Below are 20,091 nucleotides of genomic sequence, written 5' to 3'. Positions count from 1 at the left end.
GCATGCTTTAACATTTTTAAAAAAAATCAAATAAGACACATTTTTGAGAGAAAGAGTCTTTCGAAAGTGGTGTTTCATTCAATGTTTTATTTCAATAGTGAATCTACGATAGAAAATGTTCAAAATGTCCGGGAATAATTTACTGCAGATTACGTTCGCCTGTCACTTCCTGTGTAGCAGACAAACTTTGGCAACTTCAGAGGAACGACCAGTCAAGAAGTCCTTCAAGAAAAGATCATGGGTGGATGGAAACTAGAAGTTTTCAAGGTAAAAAAAAAGTGCTGACCGTTTAATGTATTCACACAGAAATACCTCTTGACGATTGGGCTAGAACAGTCGTACGGTGATGTAAAATTTGAGTTCCAAGGGTTGTGTAAGGCAGGGGATATTGAAAGTCACTGATCGCACATGTATCAATTATCATGTATTTTATTTGTATTTGTCAGAGTAAGGTGAAAACAAAGACGATTGTGTGTGATTCAATTTCAAAAACAGATTTTGTTATTCATGTTCAATTTAAAGGCTGATTCCGTCTCAAAGGAGGTTTACAGATGGATTCAAGCTTTTTAAATTTAAGTCATAGAAATTATATATAGGGCCTTCAACAACATTGTATGACGCAAACAGGTCTCTTGTTCTTCTTCTTCTGCATTCGTGGGCTGAAACTCCCTCGTACACTCGTGTTTTTTGCACGAGTGGAATTTTACGTGTATGACCGTTTTTTACCCCGCCATTTAGGCAGCCATACGCCGTTTTCGGAGGAAGCATGCTAGGCTGGGTATTTTCGTGTTTCTATAACCCACCGAACTCTGACATGGATTACAGGATCTTTTTCGTGCGCACTTGGTCTTGTGCTTGCGTGTACACACGGGAGTGTTCGGACACCGAGGAGAGTCTGCACACAAAGTTGACTGAGAAATAAATCTCTCTCCGAACGTGGGGACAGACTCACGCTGAAATAAATCTCTCTCTGAATGTGGGGACAGACTCACGCTGACAGCGGCCAACTGGATACAAATCCAGCGCGCTACCGACTGAGCTACATCCCCGCCACAGGTCTCTTGTGTGGTTAACACTTTCTACCCCACCAATGTTAGCAGAGGTGCCATGACGGCCACTCCGCACTAGCGCCAAAAATGATTTTAACCTGCTTTTAAATTTGGTTAGGGATAGGATTTAGGGGGTTGGGGGATCTGTGTGTGGAGGAAGGCTGGGGGTGTCACTCGGATGCTGCCTGTTCTTCAACCGCCCCCTAACCCCACTAACTGACCTCCCTAGAAAAAGAGGATAGGCTAGGACCAAATAATTCCTATTATTAAAATGTTTAATTTTTGGGGTTGCGCTCTCTCGTTTCCGTTGCGATGATAACCTAAAAAGGTTCCTGCAATGTATCGATCCTAATCTGATCCTGAATGTTGATCAAGTTTTGTTTAGCCAAGACCAGCTGTGCTGCAGCATGTCACTCAGAATTGTAGTAACTGTGTATCAACACACTGGAATCAGGCGTTAGATGGACATTACAGGAAGCGACTGAAGCTAACAGTCTGAGCAAATATATATATCTGTACCTGGTCAGATAGAGCCATATGAGTGGGTACGGATATATCCGTACCTGGGAGACAATGAGATGAGACAGAGCGTTGTTAAGATATCAAATAACCAAAGGGAACCATATGATCGACGCAAGCTCATATGCTCAGTGCCTTGGAGAATGATGAGCATAATTATGAGCTTGCGGCGATCATCCTTTTTTGAGGATGAAAGTCGCTTGTTCATTTCAATGCTTGTTATTCTCTCAGGTGCCAGGAGAAAGGTTCCGTATAACTCTCGCTTACTCCATTACACGTCATATGCATACAGAATTTTACTCCAGTCGTATTGCTTTCATTTTGCTTGGAAAACACTGCAGCAATTTTCTAAATCTCAGAAGGAATCTGCCTTTAATATTGACAAAAAAGCAGATGTGAAGGGAACAACGTCATGTGTTATTGTTAAAGTTAGTTATGCCCCTTGATCAATAACGCCACGTCTGCTTTCGGACAGCAAAGCGGGTATGCCGCAAATATGTGTATGCCGTCACTCATTATTCAATTCCCCAAACACCACAGGTAAGTGAATATCACACAAGTCCCTCTTTGTGGCCAATATTCCAACTGTGTGCTTTCGAACTACAGTATCAGGGGCTCACATCCATGAGGGATGGCATAAGACAAATGTCCTGGACAATGCAAAAGCGATACATGTAGGACATTTGTTCTGGAAAAAAAAATAGGACCTTTTTTTTCTCGCAACAAAACGTACACTAACAGCATGGTTTTGTCTGCTTGGAGAGACACATCGTAGCAAATCAAACTACTGTAAATTGGAAAGTACTGACAATTTCCAGATCAAATGAAAGCATAATCGGACAATGACCACTTTGTGACAAAAACACTAGGACATATATATGTCCTCTTGCATGAAAAATGTATGGGACATTTGGAAAAAATATCTGTGTATGTCCGATGTCCGACGTGGATGTGAGCCCCTGCAGTATCGCACTTCCGTCTAGAGCCATAACGAATCTTCGGGTCCATACTGTACAAGACCAGGCGAAATGAATTTTTGTAACAATTTTGTATGAGTTGCAGGAGTTTGAAAACTTGTTCTGTTTTCAGATGGCAGTTTACATGACTTTTCCTGTGGGGTTGTTCTACTACTTCAACCAGCCCGAATTCTTTGAAACCTGGATGCTTAAAAAAAGGGTAAATGTTGTCTTAAGGTTGTGCAGGTGCATCTGTTGGCAGTTGTGCACTAGTTTTGTCTTTAATTTACTTTTGTATGTATAAGTTTTGTGTTGTTACATTTAGTCAAGTTTTGACTAAACATAGACGGGGAATGGAGACGAGAAAACTACTGGACCGATCTGCATTACACTTCTCATGGAAGTTCCTGGGTATGATATCCCCAGACGTTTTTTTCATTTTTTTTTTATTAATGTCTTTGATGACGTCATATCCCGCTTTTTGTGAAAGTTGAGGTGGCACTTTCACACCCGAATTTTTCAACCAAATTGATTGAATTTTTGGTCAAGCAGTTTTCGACGAAGACCGGACTATGGGATTGCATTTCAGCTCAGAAGCTCAAAAATTAGTTCATTACTTTGCTCATTAAGTTGTCATCAAAATTGAATTTTCAGAAGCAGATTTAAAAATGATTGCATTGTGTTCCTCGTCTTCTCTTGAATTCAAAATATATAGATATGTTATGTTTACTCTGAAAATGTGCTCAGAATAAAAGAAAATAGGTTCAGTAAGTACTACGGTCGCATGCTTCGCGGAGACGAGCATGGCCTGTCTTGGTCTTCGCGTATGGCTAGCCGAGACTATCTAAATGTAGTCTCTGTGATGACTGGTTTGTGGTGTTGGATCTTTTAGTTTGATAACGACTGACTAAATGTTTTTATATCGCTTCATGTGCGGGACTTTTTTTTTGTCTTGTAACTGTCACTGAGAATGTTCTTTGCTTTCAAGAACTGGAAAGAAAAGTACTACATGTATTCTTTTGTTTAAACACTATTTAATCAGGGAATGTATGTATTCCAAAGAAAAGATGTGTTGGAATCCTCTGTTCATGTAATGTACAAGACAAAGAAGCTCAACAGGATAAAAGAATGAAAAAGAAAACCATAGCAACAACAAAAGTAACTGATATTGCTTGATAATTTATCTTTTCAGAACACATTGTTTCCTCCGCAGGAGGTGAATGCTGTAAGTATCTTGTGCCTTTAGTATTTTTTTCTTGAGAGATTCATTCTGTAATCAAATTCTACTGGTTCAACACATAAAAGTTATCCAATGTTGTTTTGAAAAATATGAAAAAGAAAGAAATCTGGCTGCAGGATTAAAGCCAAATCATCTGGTCTTGAATAAGCATTGGAGAGGGAGGTGCAAAAGGGTTTTTTGGTGTCAATTTATTAATTTAATGTTATTCAAGAATTTAAGTGTATGCTTGAAGATGTTCAAGGTCAAATCTGAAGTTGGCTACATGGGAAAAAAGAAAGAAAGGGGACAAATGAAAGGTGTAAGATAGGACGACATTGTGTGGTGTTTTCTTGTTTTTTTTGGGGGGGGATTTTCAATTTTTCAATTACTGCAGGACTGAGTTAGGAAAATCTAAGTTGAAAGAAACTCTGTTTGTGTGTGTGTGTCCCTACCCCTGTCCACAGTATACAAAGGAATGATGGTTGCTTGTGAATTCTCCAGTACATTATGCATGTTTTACTTTTTGTTACAGAAAGAACGCATCAACAAGACCATTGATTACTTGGAGAAAAGACGAGAGGAACAGATTAAGAAAGAAAAAGCTTCATAATATCAAGAACCAGAGTGTGTGTGCGTGCATGAGATTGTGAATGTGCGTGTGTGTGTGGGTATATGTATGTGTGTGTACATGCAAATATATGTGTGTGTGTGTGTGTTAGTGTCGCTGATGGGGTCTATGTGGACCAAAAGAATGGGATTCACTGTAGGTGGAGTTCCTGTAGGTGGATTCCCTGTATACCTAAGACTTTAAAATTGGCAATCTTGTATACAGGGAATACCACAGGGTGTAGTTCCTGTAGCGTTTCGCTAATATCAATGAAAGTCACGTGATGCTTTAGCGACATCGTTAGAATTTGATGTTTTTTGATCTTTTTTTGATATTTCTTAGAAATACGAGTATGGTTTGCAAGTTTTATTGAAAAACTGCACCCTGTGGGATTCCCTGCATACTAGATTGCCAATTTTAAAGTCTTAGGTATACAGGGAATCCACCTACAGGAACTCGACCTACAGGGAATCCCACTCTTTTGGTCGACATAGACCCCATCAGCGTTAGTGTGTGGAGCTTGTTTATGTCACTGTTGATTTTCAAGAGAAAATCTGTTCAGTAGTATTTTACAATGAAAATTCGCCATCCTGTGTTAATATTTTTCAAATTGTGTATTTTCAACTTAAAGAATAAGATTTACTTTATAAAAACGTTATGTTGAAGTGAATCTCAAATGCCCTCTGCTTGTGAAACTCGGCAGGTGCTTTTGACAAAAGTTTTGATGTACATGAGTCAAGCTTCCAGGGACTTACTGTTAAAAATAAAGACAGTTAAAATTGAAGATTGCCAGACTCTTGATCAGTGATGTTTCAACTTACTTCTTTGTTTACAGAAATTATGTGATGTCTTATTCCTTTCTTTTGATTTCTCCCTTGTAATTGACAATGGAGATTAGATGTGTTTATTTCACTATTTTTTTTTTCTTTTTCATTTTCATCACTTTATTGTCCCATCGCTGGAAAATTCGGGTCGCTTCCTCCCAGTGGAAAGCTAGCAGCAACGGAGTCGCGCTACCCAGGTGTCTGCGTGTTTAGGTGTATTCAGCCACCTGCACTTATGGCAGAATGACCAAGGTCTTTTACGTGCCATTGTGATGACACGGGGGTGGGACATGGCTTCCGTCTCTGGGTCTGCACATAAAGTTGACCCGTGTCCGTCCCGGCCCGAATTCAAACCTGCGACCTTCCGATCACAAGTCCAGTGCTCTACCAACTGAGCTACCGGGCCCCCTGAGAGGTGGACTAGATGCACGACGTGTCACATTATTTCTGAAAGAGAGAGGAAGTAAGGGTTGATGTGCTTGCATTTCCTTGTGAATTTGATGGATGACTGTACATTCAGGCTTGTTTTCACATGAGAGTGAGCTTGCATTAGACTCAAAAAGGTTGTTTAATAAGAACTTTCCTTGGAATAAGTTGCTTTTCGATTTAATTGTGCCAGATCTTGGCTTACAGGATAAGATGAATAACTTTCGCTTTCAGGATAAGATGAATAACTTTCACTTTCAAGAGAAGTTGTTATTACTTTCATTGTTTCTTGTTGAATAAATTGACATTGCCTAATCCTGCTGTCGTTTAAAGTGTTCAATTATTCTATTACCATGCTACACCTAATTTCATGCTGCATGCTTGCACCTTAACCACACACATTCCATTAATTGAACCAGTTATAAGGACACAGCTAGCTATTGAACCTGGTATACATCAGCCAGGTCTCCAACACAGAAACATGATGCCTGAATAAATAATTAACTACCCCAACAAAGATCTGGCAAATTCACTTTTGCGCTTTTTGTGATTGATTCAGACATGCAAACGTAGTGACTGCATCTGAACAAACCTGGTTTCACACACACACAGGTATTGAAGTAGGAATGCTAACATTGACATAAACCGTCATACGCACACGGACACATTGGTCATTCCAACACAAAAATAAGGGAAGCTCCAATCTATTTCAAAAGACAAGAGTGTTGTGGTGTTCATGAATACATAGGTATCACCGTTTAACAACAATATCTCTTTCACATTTATACACACACACACAGGGAGAGAGATACGCGTGTACATGATTTTTTTTTAGCATACACACACGACACGAGTCTATGAATGTCGTCTGCTACTGTTATCGCAGTGGACTCCCCTTATGGTTGGAAACGAGGCGATTACGCCATCTGTGACGCCATATTGTGTTTTGGTGGGAGTCGACTGACAGGCTATCTCTACGTTTTCCACTGCTGTGTGGAGACTGGGCATCGTCTTTAATTCAGAGATGGCTAGAGTTCATTATGAGGGTGCGCTTCAGCCGTCAGGCAAAACCACTTTCTCCAAGGACTCGCGTGAAAGCACATAACACACCCAAACAAACGGACTGAACGGAGATACCCAGATTTGTCGACCGCACTCGCACTCAACAGTGTCGTCTGACACCGTCAACAAAGTTACAACGTTGACATGGATCCAGATTGTCTCTGATAAGACAGTGAAGATGGCACCGGAGTGGACATGCACTGTACAATTTTCAAGATGACGCTATGACAAGTTTGCTTTAGGTTGTGCGCACGAGGAGGAGGAGGGGGTTGATGTTACAAGTCCTACCATATTCGTTTCAAGTTGGGAAAGTTTAGGGACAGTCAAACATGGGAGATCCACATACAAGAAAGAGCGCAGCATTGAATCGCCTCAGAGGACAACTGCGGAAGAAAAGAGAATCTCTTGCGGATCAGTTTGAATTTAAGATGTACATTCTCTTTCATTTCAAAGATAAGGTAATTGCCTGACAATTATTTTGGAACACATTGTTTTGTCTTGTACTACAGTACTATCCTTATGCTATATAATAAGGAAGTTAATTCCATAAATAACTCGATCATGGGGAATCACCCTTTCTAGTTAGTTCAGACCGGATGCTGTGTACAAGATTATTAACCCTTAGGCTGTCACGACATATGTCGCGCTACTAGCTCAGTCTGTTTGGTCGGTTCCGATTACCTCCCATGGATGGGAAAACCTATATGACCGTTTTTCTTTATTTTTCTCTCTGTTAATTCACCAGTGGCTTATGTTTTGCCGTTTTAAGTTTTGTCTGTGTGGTTTTTGTGTTTTATCACAAATCAGTGTACAGTGGAAACCGGAACTCCCCTTGTAAGACACCCCCCCCCCTTTAACAACAATATCTCTTTTTCCTTGAAAGACCTTGCTTTTTCAGAATTAGAAACAAGAAAGGTTAGCTATTGGGACGCTTACTTTTTTTACAAAACAAAATAAAAGTATTAAAACAAGTACATTGAACCAAGGGTCTTTATAGTGGACAGACAGAACAATGAAAGAAAAACTTACCTAATTATGCTTTGGAAGCGATCTCGGGCAAGTCGAACAGACAGAACAGTGAAAGAAAAACTTAGCTAATTATGCTTTGGAAGCGATCTCGGGCAAGTCGAATGGAATGACAAAATGAATCTTGCTTTTCACAATTTCAAATAATAACAATCCCTGCAAATTTACCTCTATTTCAAGATTCCCTCCTTTTTAAGATCTTACCAGGGGCTCACATTCATGAGAGGTGGCAAATGTCCTGGACAATGCACAAAAATAGGACATTTGTCCTGAACAAAAATAAATAGGACATTTTTTTCTCGCAACAAAACGTAAAAACGGTAAAAGAGTTTGTCTTGCCTGTTTGCTGACATTTCAGTTGCTTCTTTGGGTCGTGCGACACCCACGGGAATGAAGTCAGCCAGCTTGAAATGAAGCCACGCGCGGGGGTGGGGGAGGGGGTAAAGTCTTTCTTCGGCGCCGCAGTTTCACTTTCTAGAGCGACGGTTTCATCTGGCTCTGGCTCTTCGGAGGCCGGAGGGAGCTCAGTTTCAGTGGTACTAGCCGCTGATGAGGGCAGAGATTTGAAGTACAAACGCTTCTGGTACTTTTCTGGCACCAATTTTTGTTTCGGCGGCATGTTGCTTTTTTGGGAAAAATCGTGAAGGGAGGCAAATGTCAACCGGCTTGGAGCATTCAGAGTTGCGACCCTTGGAAGCTCTTCTCTATAGTATAAAAAGCACATAAAGTCTCCCTAAGTTTTTAGTCTGCTTGGAGAGACACACATCGCTACGCGAAACATCGATAAAATAGCAAATCAAACTACTGTAAATTGGCAGTACTGACAATGTCTGGATCAAATGAAAGCATAATCAGACAATGACCACTTTGTGACAAAAACTATAGGACATATGTCCTCTTGCATGAAAAATGTATAGGACATTTGGAAAAAATATCTGTGTATTTCCGATGTCAGATGTGGATGAGAGCCCCTGCCTTAAAGGGCAGCTGTCGGGTTGTGGCTCTCAAAATCTGTTCCTTAGAATGAGTTATCATGTAACTGAAACTATACTTAAAAGTTACTTGGTGATTTTGACAGCTTGATAACACAAGTCCGAAGACTTTAGACATGCTACAATGTCTTTAATCGAAGAAAGTTTGCATTCTTGGCCGAGTCAATGCAGCCCGCTCGAAAATTACTTCCCTTGGACGCGTGACGTCAGCCGCGGAATCGGCCGGGTTGAACGGTGCTCTCTTTATGTCGTGTAATGGGCGCAATCGGGTTGTCTAGTCAAGCCCTCAAGCATACTTCACGGGTAGGTGAAGAGAAACTTAGGATGGGGTGACTTCTCCCAGGCCAAAATTTCGCAGTAAAAAACGGAGTTCATAACATGTCTTCCGTCCCCCTCCTGCTTTTGTTCCACTTGAACCCTGTTTTTGTTCAACTTATTGGCAGATATTGTCACGCGTCGAGGAACACAAACACACACACACAAACACTCACACACAGACACACACACACATGTTATCACACATACACACACACACACACACATACGTGTTATCACACACACACAAACACACGATAACCATCACAAACACAGTTTGACAAATTCATCTTTGATTTTTTGCGGCCGAACCCCCCTCCCCCTTTTTCCACACTAAATCCACTGTTTCATCTTTGTCTCCGTCTCTCTTCCCTTTATCTTATCTCGTCTATCTACTTGAGTGAGTAACTGAAGATGTATTATCATCATCTCTTTCCTAGATTTTCCCACCGACAGAGTTGGCTTTTGTCTTGAATTCAGTACCTCACACGTACACAGTAATTGGTGTGACACCTCAAGCGGACCTTCTTCATAAGTGTACAGTGTCTGCTGACAAGGGACACGAGGGTCTGTGGTTGAGCAACTTTATGGTTTAACCGGGTGGACTGGAGGAGTAGCAACAGCATGTGAACCACTTTAGAAATGACTTGTAAAGGTTGCAGTCGGTCAGATCAAAGAAGAGAAAATGGGAACGTGGGTCTTAAGAAGATAAAACCATCCTAATACTTTACTTTGTGCAAGAATCAATCACGCGTACAGCATTACAGATGTCCAGCTGTAGTCTACATTGTACTGTAAACTTCACAGCGGCCTTATCGGCTTCCTCGAGTGACGTCACAGCAAGGCTAACGCTGCGGCGTCTTTCTTGTGCTGACAGAGTTGTCAGTCGCGGATTTTGAGTCGTTTCGGCCTGCCAACTGCTTCGTTTTTTTGCGGATTGTGAGAACTAGCAGAAAGTTTCACGCATTTTAATGGTTTCAAACTAATGATGAAAGTGTCTTCTTCTGGACCAAATCAACAGTCTTTAGTTGAATCAACTCGGAAAACTCTTAAACGCGTTTTTGCACGCGACTCCGCGCATTTTTTAGACCAGGCAGCTGCCCTTTAATTTTCTCACACTACAGGCCATAAAGGGGGGGGGGGGGGGAGGGGGGGTGATGTTGCACTGTACTCTAAATAGCTGCATGGTTACTGAATTACAACTTCACGGGGGATAACCGGTCAAAGGCCGAACAGAAGCCGAAGGCCGCTCATGACACGTCCTCTAGAATCCCGTACCCACACCAAATACGAGCTGATTTGGTGAAATAAAGCACATTTCTACTTGCAATACCCATCGAACAGCCATTTCCGGTGCTCGATCGCGGACATTTTCAGCTTTGAAGGCTATTTACGGGCAAATATCAATCGCTCCCTGACTTTTTATGCATCGAGAAACAAATTTAGTCATCGCTGAATCAGTAGCTTACCTTAAATCCCGACATAAATCAAACAATACCTAGAAAACAGACAAAACTTGCCTTCACACGTGTCATGAGCGGCCTTCGGCTTCTGTTCGGCCTTTGACCGGTTATCCCCCGTGAACTTAATTAATTCTCTGAGACACTCACTGTGCAGACTTTATTGTGTCTTACAGTTACACACCATCTGAGCAAGCACTGATTTCTCTTGACACATAAGAGAGTTGTCTCTATGCTTAACCTGTATGCTCCAACAAGTAAACCAGGAACAACTGTTGTACATTTAGTAGCCTCAAATATCAGACAGCCCACTGGTATCAGTGTTGCAACCAAAGTCCAATGGAGCTCTTTCGCTTATAGAGTTGGTCTGAAAGTGAAAGTTTTATTTTTGAATTATGGTACAAGTAATATCTTAGTTCTTACTCTTAAAGTCTTTGTTTTCAGAAAAAGACCAGTGCTGTGTTTGAGGTGGCGGAGGTTGTACCTGTGATGACAAATAACTATGAAGAAAGTATTCTGAAAGGTGCAAAGGTAAGTAAGTTTGCGTCTAGACATCATCGAACCACTTCTCTCCCCTTTCATTCATTTCTGTTCCTAGAGTTCCTTCCCCTTTTTGCGTGTTTCCCCTCCATTTTCTTTCAAACCTTGTTCGTTCCGTGTTGCGTCTGCTTTTTGTTGTCTTTTGTGTTCTTGTTTTTTCTGATGAAGCTTCCAGAAGCGAAAATTCGTTATCGTCTTGTGTCGTCTTTGTATCGGTGAGTACAGTAATCCTTTGTTTTTTAATTTTGTTCATCTTACCACAGTCACTTCGTTGTTTAGATTTGCGTCTAGATGTAAAGTGAAAACTGAAATCAATGTTGCGCGTCACTTCTAATTTGAGGTGACGTAACTCGCGATGCTAGAAAGCTCATCGAAACAAGCAGCTGAGTGAAGAGATGTACACTTGATCAAATTAATAATGTTTGAAGGTATGAACATGTACAAAAATCGGGCTATGGAGGTTTTGAACTTTTGAGAACTCCCTCCAGACATTCTGGTGATTCTTGATCAGTGCACCAACAGCTAGATTGATGTTATTGTTAATGCTAAGTGTCACAGTTAGTTTCACATGGGCCTTAAAGCATCGGTAGTTTGTACAGCATCATCTGGAAAATTAAACAATCAAATAATTAGGTTTTGTCATTTGTATGGTTCTCTGTCAGTGTCTAAATCTCTAATCTAGGTGTATCCTTTTCATTTGGAACATTGATCTTGTGAATTGATTAACTTTTAGCAGAAAAGCAAAACGCGCATCAAGTTTCACTAGAATCAGACTTCAGATTAAAATGTTCAAGCTTCCATGTATTCTTTTTCTTGTATACATGTACAGGAGGTCGTTGTTGTTTTTAACAGAATACAGTGTACTTACTGAGTAATTGTAAACAATCATATAATTACAAGTATTTCTTTTTATTTCAGGAGGAAGCGTATTCTTACGAGAGTTCGCGGGAGCTACTAGAAAAGGATGTTGTGCAGTTACATGCACCTCGCTGGCAACCCATGCGTCGGGTGAGTCCCGCGTGCAAAGTTTCTTCTACTTCTGTTGTAAAACTAAAAGCTATGCTAACTGCAAGTCTTATTGCATTCTGCAGTACAGGCAGGGGTGTTGCTAGACATTTTCATGTTGGGACATTTGGCCGAAACTGTCAGAAAGCTTTAGGACATCTTGGAAAATTTTCGGCCATTATTTTGGCTCATACAAGCTCACCGCAACATTGAAGCACAAGACTCAAGAGGAAAACGCCAATACATACAATCATTGTCTCAGGAACACAAATTACAGGGCGGAGCAGTTAAGCCAGAGGTGGGGGGGGGGGGGGGGGTACAACCTGGGGTCCAGGGTCCCGCTGTTCGGAACCCCTGTGACACCCTCCCCCCCCCCCCCCCTCCTAATCCGCCCCTGGATTATAATTATGTTGCATACTGTAACTGAAACACATCAGACACCAGTTCTCTGAAACTTTTTCAAACCTTTAACTTTAATTTCTTGAAAGTAAAACTCTTCCAATCTTGTGCAAATCTTGACAAGCCTTGGGAAACGTGACTGGTAAAACACCAATAAAAGACCGTGTATGGTAAGCCATTTTGCTTGGAAACCACGATTTGGAGGACGCTTTTCATTCTCTGGCTCAGCAGATTTCGATTCGCGGTGACTATCGTCTGCTATGTCGTCTGCTTGGATCGACTCGACAACACTACTACCACTCACACTGACACTGTCCACATTCGCGATGTTCCTATCATTTTGTCCGGAATCACTTACCTTGGCGACGGGTAGCAAACCTTGGCCAATTTAGGTTTTTTTCTTGTTTGGTTGCGACATGATGTTTAAATCCAAATCGAAAGCACTGACTGACTGATAAACTATCGCGAACCGGCGAACGCAAACGCTGAGAGTGTGGTTTCCCTTGTCCAAGGGAAACCACTCTGGCATCTATATTTTTTGGCAATGGCTTCCGTTCAAAACATTGATGTTTCGTTTTTGGTATTCGCGAAGGAAATAAACGTCAGTCAGTTGACTAAGTACATCGGCAGCAGTTTTAGCAATCAAAGCCTGACCAATACAAAAAACTGGACAAACTGTGGCCGATTTAGGCGAATACTCTTCGGACATTTGGCCGATAGGGACATGAAAGTTTCGGCCAAAGTTAAAAAAAATCGGCGATTGGCCGAAGGGCCGACCCAAACGACACCCCTGTACAGGGCTACAGTGGTACATGCCTTTTAAGACCGCCATGTGTAAGACCTTGCTTCGACAGATTGTCTGTTTGTAACTTCTGTAAATTTACTCCTATTTTAACTCCTTCCCTGTTGAGAGCTGTTTTTCTCAGAATTGTTGTGGTTTGAAAAACTAGGAAACAGATGCCTCCAGGTGAAACTTTGTTGTAAATTTAAGAAATGTTATACTGTGGGTTACTCAGTCAATCTTTCAAGCAATGGTTTGAGGCCCTTTGCTGTATGCATTTGCAAGCTATATGTCGTGTTTTTAGGGGTGGTCTCATTGTCAAGTAGTGTCCCAAATCCAGCTCCAAGTTTAAGCTGTGATTGTTACTTCAGTACTTGTCACAGGGATGTCGTTAGGCGTCGGACATCGGACATATAACGATGAAAATCCCCAAATGTCCGATTTACATTGCCGCATGTCGGTCAGATGTCCTATCGTTTTAGCCTGAGCGTGGTCATTGTCCGATATGTACTCCATTCCTTCGGACAGCGCGATATTCGTTAATTTTCATTTCAAGATACAAATCTTCTAAAAGACCGAACGCTTTCAGATCTCGTGTTCAGCTGACACTGAAGTTGCCAGTGCCGCGTGCGGATCTTTTCTTTTGTCGGGAATTCCCGAACCGTTTGCGGTATGCGCCGTTTGGGTATAACCGTCTCGGTGCAGCGCACTGATCTAAAAATAGTGGATTATTTTTAGATCAGTGCATGCTACAGGAGTACGGGAGACAACTCCAACTGACTAAATTTGTCGTCTGCTTTTGTTTTCGATACGAGACGAAGCACTGAATTATGCCGCTGAAAAAAACTAAAGCCTGCAAAAGATCAGCATTAGATCAAACCGATCATTTTGTTTTTCAACTTTTATCCAAATCATGCACTTTGTAATCAAAGTAAGAGCTCTGAAGTTGTTCATGTTGGTTTCTTTTTTGTGGTTTCTTTGAAACTAAACAAATACAACATTATATGCACACTGTGTTGATGTATTTACTATATTATGTGTGTGTTCTACAGCGCGCACGCGTGGGTGTGCGTGTGTGTGTGGGCGCATGACTTTGGAATAATTCCATGGAATGTGTTATATAAGCTGTTTGGCGCAAATTCATAATGTCCTATTACACTTTCTGAAAGCGGTCAAATGTCCTAATGATGCTGAAGAACTCAGGACATTTGTCCTATAGGTATGAATTTGTAGCAACATCCCTGCTTGTCATACCACTTGTACACTTCTAATTTTAAGGAAGGAGTGTTAATTTCCATCATACCTAAAACTGTAAACTTCACAAAGTCTTTAAAAAGAAGTGGACTTCCCTTCCGCATGTCCTGAAATTAGATCTACTGTAATTACCTTCCTCGTGCAAAAGTTTGTGTTCTTTTGAAGAGAAAGTACATTTTGAAATGTTTTTGCTACAGGACATCCTGGGGTGTACTACTGACATGGACTACTTCCTGTGGCCGCGCAACGACATCGACCGTATTGAGTGCCATGTGTTTTCCCGGTGGAAAGGTGATAATTCTGCCTTCAGGCCTATTATGGTAAGTCTCAGTCTAATCAGTCATGAGAGGTTTTTTTAATTTGTTGTTAAAGCATGAATGTGAAGTTTGACATGGAGAAATGTACAACAGTAAACGGTTTTAATTTGAAGGAGCATTGTTATTTTCCTGAGGGACTGGAAGTCATGCTGACTTCCTGAAGTTGCTCTCTCTTTTTAAAGCTTTTTGTGTTTTAAGTGAAGCCATGGAATAAATGTGTTTGCAAAGAAACCGCTGGTAGCAATTCAGTCCTTCTTCAAAACATAACTTGTCGTTGTCAATTGTTGTTGGGCATACCTGCGCTGGGGGCCACTTGGTACAGAAAGGATGACTCCCATTCAAATGGTAAGAATATGCATACAATCGTTTTCAATCACCCTGCCGTAATAACCATAGGCAGCCATACTCCGTTTTCAAAGCATTTTAGTGCCCTGTGTCATGTTGCAGTGCGAGTTCATGTTCAACCAGTTGGACTATGAGCGGCAGCTGATGCGCTTGCTCCCTGGGCGAGAGAAGACAGGTCTCATCATCAACAATCCGCAGCAGACCATGTTCCTCTTCGTCGACAAGCATGTCAAGCAGGTGAGCCATTTCTCTGAATACCGCCTTGTAAGCTAGTCGTTCAGCTTTCTCTTGTGTTGAATACCCAGGTAGAGCAGATGAGAGAAAGTGGGCTTTTGGTCATTGTGTTGATGTTTGGGGGCCTGGTAGCTCAGTTGGTAGAGCATTGGACTTGTGATCAGAGGGTCACAGGTTCGAATCCCGGCTGGGACGGACACGGGTCATTTTGATGTGCAGACTCAGAGATGGTATCCATGTTCCACCCTCGCTTCACCACTTTGGCACGTAAAAGACCTTGGTCATTCTACCATAAGTGCAGGTGGCTGATTACACCTAAACATGCACACATGCTTGACTCTGTTGCTGCTAGCTTTCCACTGGGAGGAAGCGACACGAATTTCCCAGCGATGGGACGATAAAGTAATCAAAAATAAAAAAAATATTCAAGATAGGTGAAGAGTTTTTTTTTCGTCCTGAAAACATTCTTTCTCGATGCATAAAAATTGTGTCAAATGGTATGAATGTAAAATGAGGTCCAGAATGTCTACATGTGTACATCATCAGATTTTGGAGTGTGATCTTTGGGTCAGGTACACATTGAATTCTGAGGGGCAAAAAGTCAAGTTGTAAATTTACAAGTATGTGTTCAGAAAGCCTGTATGTGTATCATACTGATTGCAAATTTGAACTCCATGATGTTTGCTTTGCAGACTACATACATGGTTTGAATTCTCAAAGAATTAAGTTGTAAATGTACAAGAATGTGTTCAGAATGCCTGTACATGTATCATAATTATTGCAAACTCTGTGCCGTTTGCTTTGCAGACTACCAAAAACAAAGTGATGCTGTTCAAGCTGTCCAGCGTCTGTCTCTACATTCCACAGGTAGAGTAACATGACACTTCACTAGTTTAAGCTCTAAACTGCTGAAAAACGTGCAACTTCAAAGCTGCACTGAAATTTCTTTTGTAAATGTGACGTTCCCTGCTACTGCACACCTCATAATAGCTCTGTTCTTACATGTAGCTCCAACATTCACCTCTCATGTGAAGACTTCCCTCACAGTGTAAAGAGTACGTGTGGGTCACTCTTGCATACTTGCTTGAAGGTATGGAACCCATTTCTTACGGCCCCAAGTCTTGCAAAATTTATTGAGAAAAAGTGCATCATGACGGCAAGTCTGCCTCAAAATTCAGATATTTTTCACATCCTGAGCAGACTGAACTCAAATTTATTTTTGATTTGTATCCTTCCAGGATCAGCTGATGAGCTGGGGTGTGGGGAGTGTCGACGACTTGCTGTCTCCCAGCGCTGTTGATGAGCAGGACTAGAGTCGACTGCACTCGCCTCACTCAAAGCACAGCAGTCAACACAAACCAGCTGGGCTAGTGTTGCAGAAACAGCAAGCCAAGCCACACGCACACATGCTAGAAGGAGGAGTCTAAGCTTGATTTATGTTCAACCGCCATTTTTGAGTTTGTGAGAATAGTACGGGTGAGGGAGGGAGGTGCTGAGTGGGAAAAAAAGAGAGGTGCTCGAGCATGAGGCGTGTTAGTTGGGTGATGTGGAGAGTGTGTGTGAAGCCAAACTCACTTACCGGCCAGCCATAAGATGTGCAGCAATGACATTCGTAACAGTATTCATATCTCCCTCTTGGTCTCACTGCAGAGGGCTATAGCGTGACTGGGTTTCCTCTGTTGTGGAAGCCGACTTGTGATCATTCATTTGACTTTTCAAGTTCATAGCAATAACCATACATTTACAGAGCCCAGTGAAATCAACTTGGGTTGATTATTTTCACTTTTCATTCAAGTTCATAGCAATAACCATACATTTACAGAGCCCAGTGAAATCAACTTGGGTTGATTATTTTCACTTTTCATTCAAGTTCATAGCAATAACCATACATTTACAGAGCCCAGTGAAATCAACTTGGGTTGATTATTTTCACTTTTCATTCAAGTTCATAGCAATAACCATACATTTACAGAGCCCAGTGAAATCAACTTGGGTTGATTATTTTCACTTTTCATTCAAGTTCATAGCAATAACCATACATTTACAGAGCCCAGTGAAATCAACTTGGGTTGATTATTTTCACTTTTCATTCAAGTTCATAGCAATGACAGCAAAATGTACAGAGCCTAGTAAAAGCAGAGTTTACTTTGAAAGGCGGTAGCTAGGCAAAAAATGAATAACGGCAAAGAGGTTTATATTTTTCTGAAGAATATTGGAGGTACATTGGTACCCGTAATGTGAGGCCCCTTCCAGTGAGTGAGAGGACACCTCGCAATAAAGGACGCATTCTTTTGTCCCTTTACCTATTATAAAGACCAAAATGTACCCATCTGTGAGGCCAACAGCAAGGTATGGTCATTTTTAGGCCCATGGGGTTGTCTTTCGTGACAGGTTCCACTGCATGTATACCATTAGTTAAATGGGGGTCATCAAAATGATTGAAGCATGTTGGATTTCTTCAAGCCATCCAGGTCTCTGTGAGATACTATATTTGAAGTACAACTCTATTGCCTGTTTGCGTAGAGAAATAATTTTCTATGCAAATGGAAATAAAAAGAGAGGAAGTGGAGTGTAACTGCTTGCTGTCAGAGATTTCACTTTCCGGTGAAATTTCTGTTGACAGTTGCGTGTGAGTGGTTCTCGCTGCCCTTTGTGAAATGTTTTAGCAAGCTTAATGCGTTACTGAAAAAGTATCACTGCTTTTGAAACAGGTGAAAAAAGAAAAAGAAAAGGAGTAAATTCAATCATCTAAGTATTTTTTCAGATCTTTCCCTGACTTATTTCATTCATCTTCGTCAAAAGTCTAACCGGTTTATGCATGCAAATGAGCACTACCTTTGATATGCTTGAATGTTTTTTTAATGATGGCTTAAATAGAAGAGAAAAAAGAACGTGGGATATAACAATATGTACAAAGCAGAAATACTTTGAAAGAAACTAACATGTTGGTGTGATATGAATGCTAATGTTTATCAGTGTGTATAAATGTGTGTGAGAGCAGTATTGATAAGACTGAATCGAGCGAGTGAGAGTGATATATCATCAGTTGGTGATGTTATACATACAATGTACTACTTTGCTGAGTAGCAGCAGTTTGCTGTTGCTTGCTTTGACGTTTAATGCAAAAGAGTGACTCAGATTTTCAGTTTTCTGGAACTGGAAATTTACAAAAGAAACTACAATGAAGTCATATTACTTCAGAAGATACTCTGTCACTTTCGTATGTAGCTGAAGCTACTTGTATCATGTGAAACCTTTCTGGCCCAACAATAGAGACACAGATTGAGACACAGAAAATATATTTTGCTCTAATCTGTACTATTCTGTTATTACCATTTTCCTCTGTTTGCGTCCTGTTTTTAGAGAAGTGTGTACTTTTCTCTCCGCTTTGTTTTGTACTCGCAGTTTTCAGATAGTTATTCAGGTTGAGCTGCGAGTTCTGAGATACCTATTCAGGTTGAGCTGCGAGTTCTCAGATAGCTATTCAGGTTGAGCTGCGAGTTCTCAGATAGCTATTCAGGTTGAGCTGCGAGTTCTCAGATAGCTATTCAGGTTGATCTGTGAGTTCTCAGATAGCTATTCAGGTTGAGCTGCGAGTTCTCAGATAGCTATTCGGGTTGAGCTGTGAGTTCTCAGATTGCTATTCAGGATGAGCTGTGAGTTCTCAGATAGCTATTCGGGTTGAGCTGCGAGTTCTCAGATAGCTATTCAGGTTGATCTGCAAGTTCTCAGATAGCTATTCACGTTAAGCTGCGAGTTCTCAGATAGCTATTCAGGTTAAGCTGCGAGTTCTCAGAGAGCTTTTCAGGTTGAGCTGCAAGTTCTCAGAAAACTATTCAGGTTAAGCTGCGATTTCTCAGATAGCTTTTCAGACTAAGCTGCAAATTCTCAGATAGTTATTCAGGTAAAGCTGCGAGTTCTCAGAGAGCTTTTCAGGTTGAGCTGCGAGTTTTCAGATAGCTATTCAGGTTGAGCTGCGAGTTCTCAGAGAGCTTTTCAGGTTGAGCTGCGAGTTCTCAGATAGCTATTCAGGTTGAGCTGCGAGTTCTAAGAGAGCTTTTTGGGTTAAGCTGCAAGTTCCCAGAGAGCTTTTCAGGTTGAGCTGCGAGTTCTCAGATAGCTATTCAGGTTGAGCTGCGAGTTCTCAGATAGCTATTCAGGTTAAGCTGCAAGTTCTCAGATAGCTATTCAGGTTGAGCTGCGAGTTCTCAGATAGCTATTCCCCCCGCGGGTTAGGGGGAAGAATTTACCCGATGCTCCCCAGCATGTCGTAAGAGGCGACTAACGGATTCTGTTTCTCCTTTTACCCTTGCTAAGTGTGCGCGCCTTCGTGAGCGAGGCTGGTACTACATATTGTTCATACGAAATGACAAACACAGGTTACAAGCGATAACGCGCAAAAGTACTGGTTTATTATTTTACATCTGACACTAGGGATCAGTAATGTATAGATATATAGTTACAGTACCACGTAATGCGGTAAAAAACTTATGAACAGAAAGAAAAAGAGAAAAGAAAACAAATTATTAGACATGGCAAAAGTATCAAATGCATTAACAAGACACGAGAAGTAAAAACAAGAAAAATAAACAATCACAAGACAGGAGAAGACAAACAGACAAGAAAGTTACAATTACCAAACACTCGTTGGTTAGTCCTTCAACAACAATAAAGAGTTACGTTCTGTACGTTCAACAACAATAAAGAATTACGTTCCGTACGTTCAACAATACCATAAGCACTAAGAATACTCAAGAAACT

The 20,091-nt window shown here is 41.2% G+C and overlaps 2 protein-coding genes across 2 annotated transcripts; both read left to right on the top strand.

Moving 5' to 3' along the window:
• Positions 1–132: 132 nt before the first annotated feature.
• On the top strand, positions 133–5,916 carry LOC138967541 (protein PET100 homolog, mitochondrial-like). Its single transcript, XM_070340114.1, has 4 exons — positions 133–267; positions 2,658–2,744; positions 3,717–3,749; positions 4,276–5,916. Exons 1-4 carry the CDS (start codon positions 238–240, stop codon positions 4,351–4,353), a joined length of 228 nt encoding a protein of 75 aa, XP_070196215.1. The 5' UTR covers positions 133–237; the 3' UTR covers positions 4,354–5,916.
• Positions 5,917–6,525: 609 nt separating this feature from the next.
• On the top strand, positions 6,526–18,290 carry LOC138967540 (uncharacterized protein C6orf62 homolog). Its single transcript, XM_070340113.1, has 7 exons — positions 6,526–7,120; positions 10,900–10,986; positions 11,914–12,003; positions 14,632–14,754; positions 15,199–15,333; positions 16,138–16,197; positions 16,569–18,290. Exons 1-7 carry the CDS (start codon positions 6,992–6,994, stop codon positions 16,641–16,643), a joined length of 699 nt encoding a protein of 232 aa, XP_070196214.1. The 5' UTR covers positions 6,526–6,991; the 3' UTR covers positions 16,644–18,290.
• The last annotated feature ends 1,801 nt before the right edge of the window (positions 18,291–20,091 follow it).

The sequence above is a fragment of the Littorina saxatilis genome, linkage group LG5, assembly GCF_037325665.1.
Source record: "Littorina saxatilis isolate snail1 linkage group LG5, US_GU_Lsax_2.0, whole genome shotgun sequence".
Classification (NCBI taxonomy): domain Eukaryota; kingdom Metazoa; phylum Mollusca; class Gastropoda; order Littorinimorpha; family Littorinidae; genus Littorina; species Littorina saxatilis.
This window is presented reverse-complemented; position numbering and strand designations above follow the sequence as displayed.

Excerpts from the sequence above, each read along its gene's own strand:
- LOC138967541 (XM_070340114.1), top strand. The coding sequence starts at position 238 with ATGGGTGGATGGAAACTAGAAGTTTTCAAG. Across the intron at positions 2,745-3,716 it reads CCTGGATGCTTAAAAAAAGG|AACACATTGTTTCCTCCGCA; the intron begins GTAAATGTTGTC and ends TTATCTTTTCAG. Across the intron at positions 3,750-4,275 it reads CTCCGCAGGAGGTGAATGCT|AAAGAACGCATCAACAAGAC; the intron begins GTAAGTATCTTG and ends TTTTTGTTACAG.
- LOC138967540 (XM_070340113.1), top strand. The coding sequence starts at position 6,992 with ATGGGAGATCCACATACAAGAAAGAGCGCAGCATTGAATCGCCTCAGA. Across the intron at positions 12,004-14,631 it reads GCTGGCAACCCATGCGTCGG|GACATCCTGGGGTGTACTAC; the intron begins GTGAGTCCCGCG and ends TTTTTGCTACAG. Across the intron at positions 16,198-16,568 it reads TCTGTCTCTACATTCCACAG|GATCAGCTGATGAGCTGGGG; the intron begins GTAGAGTAACAT and ends GTATCCTTCCAG.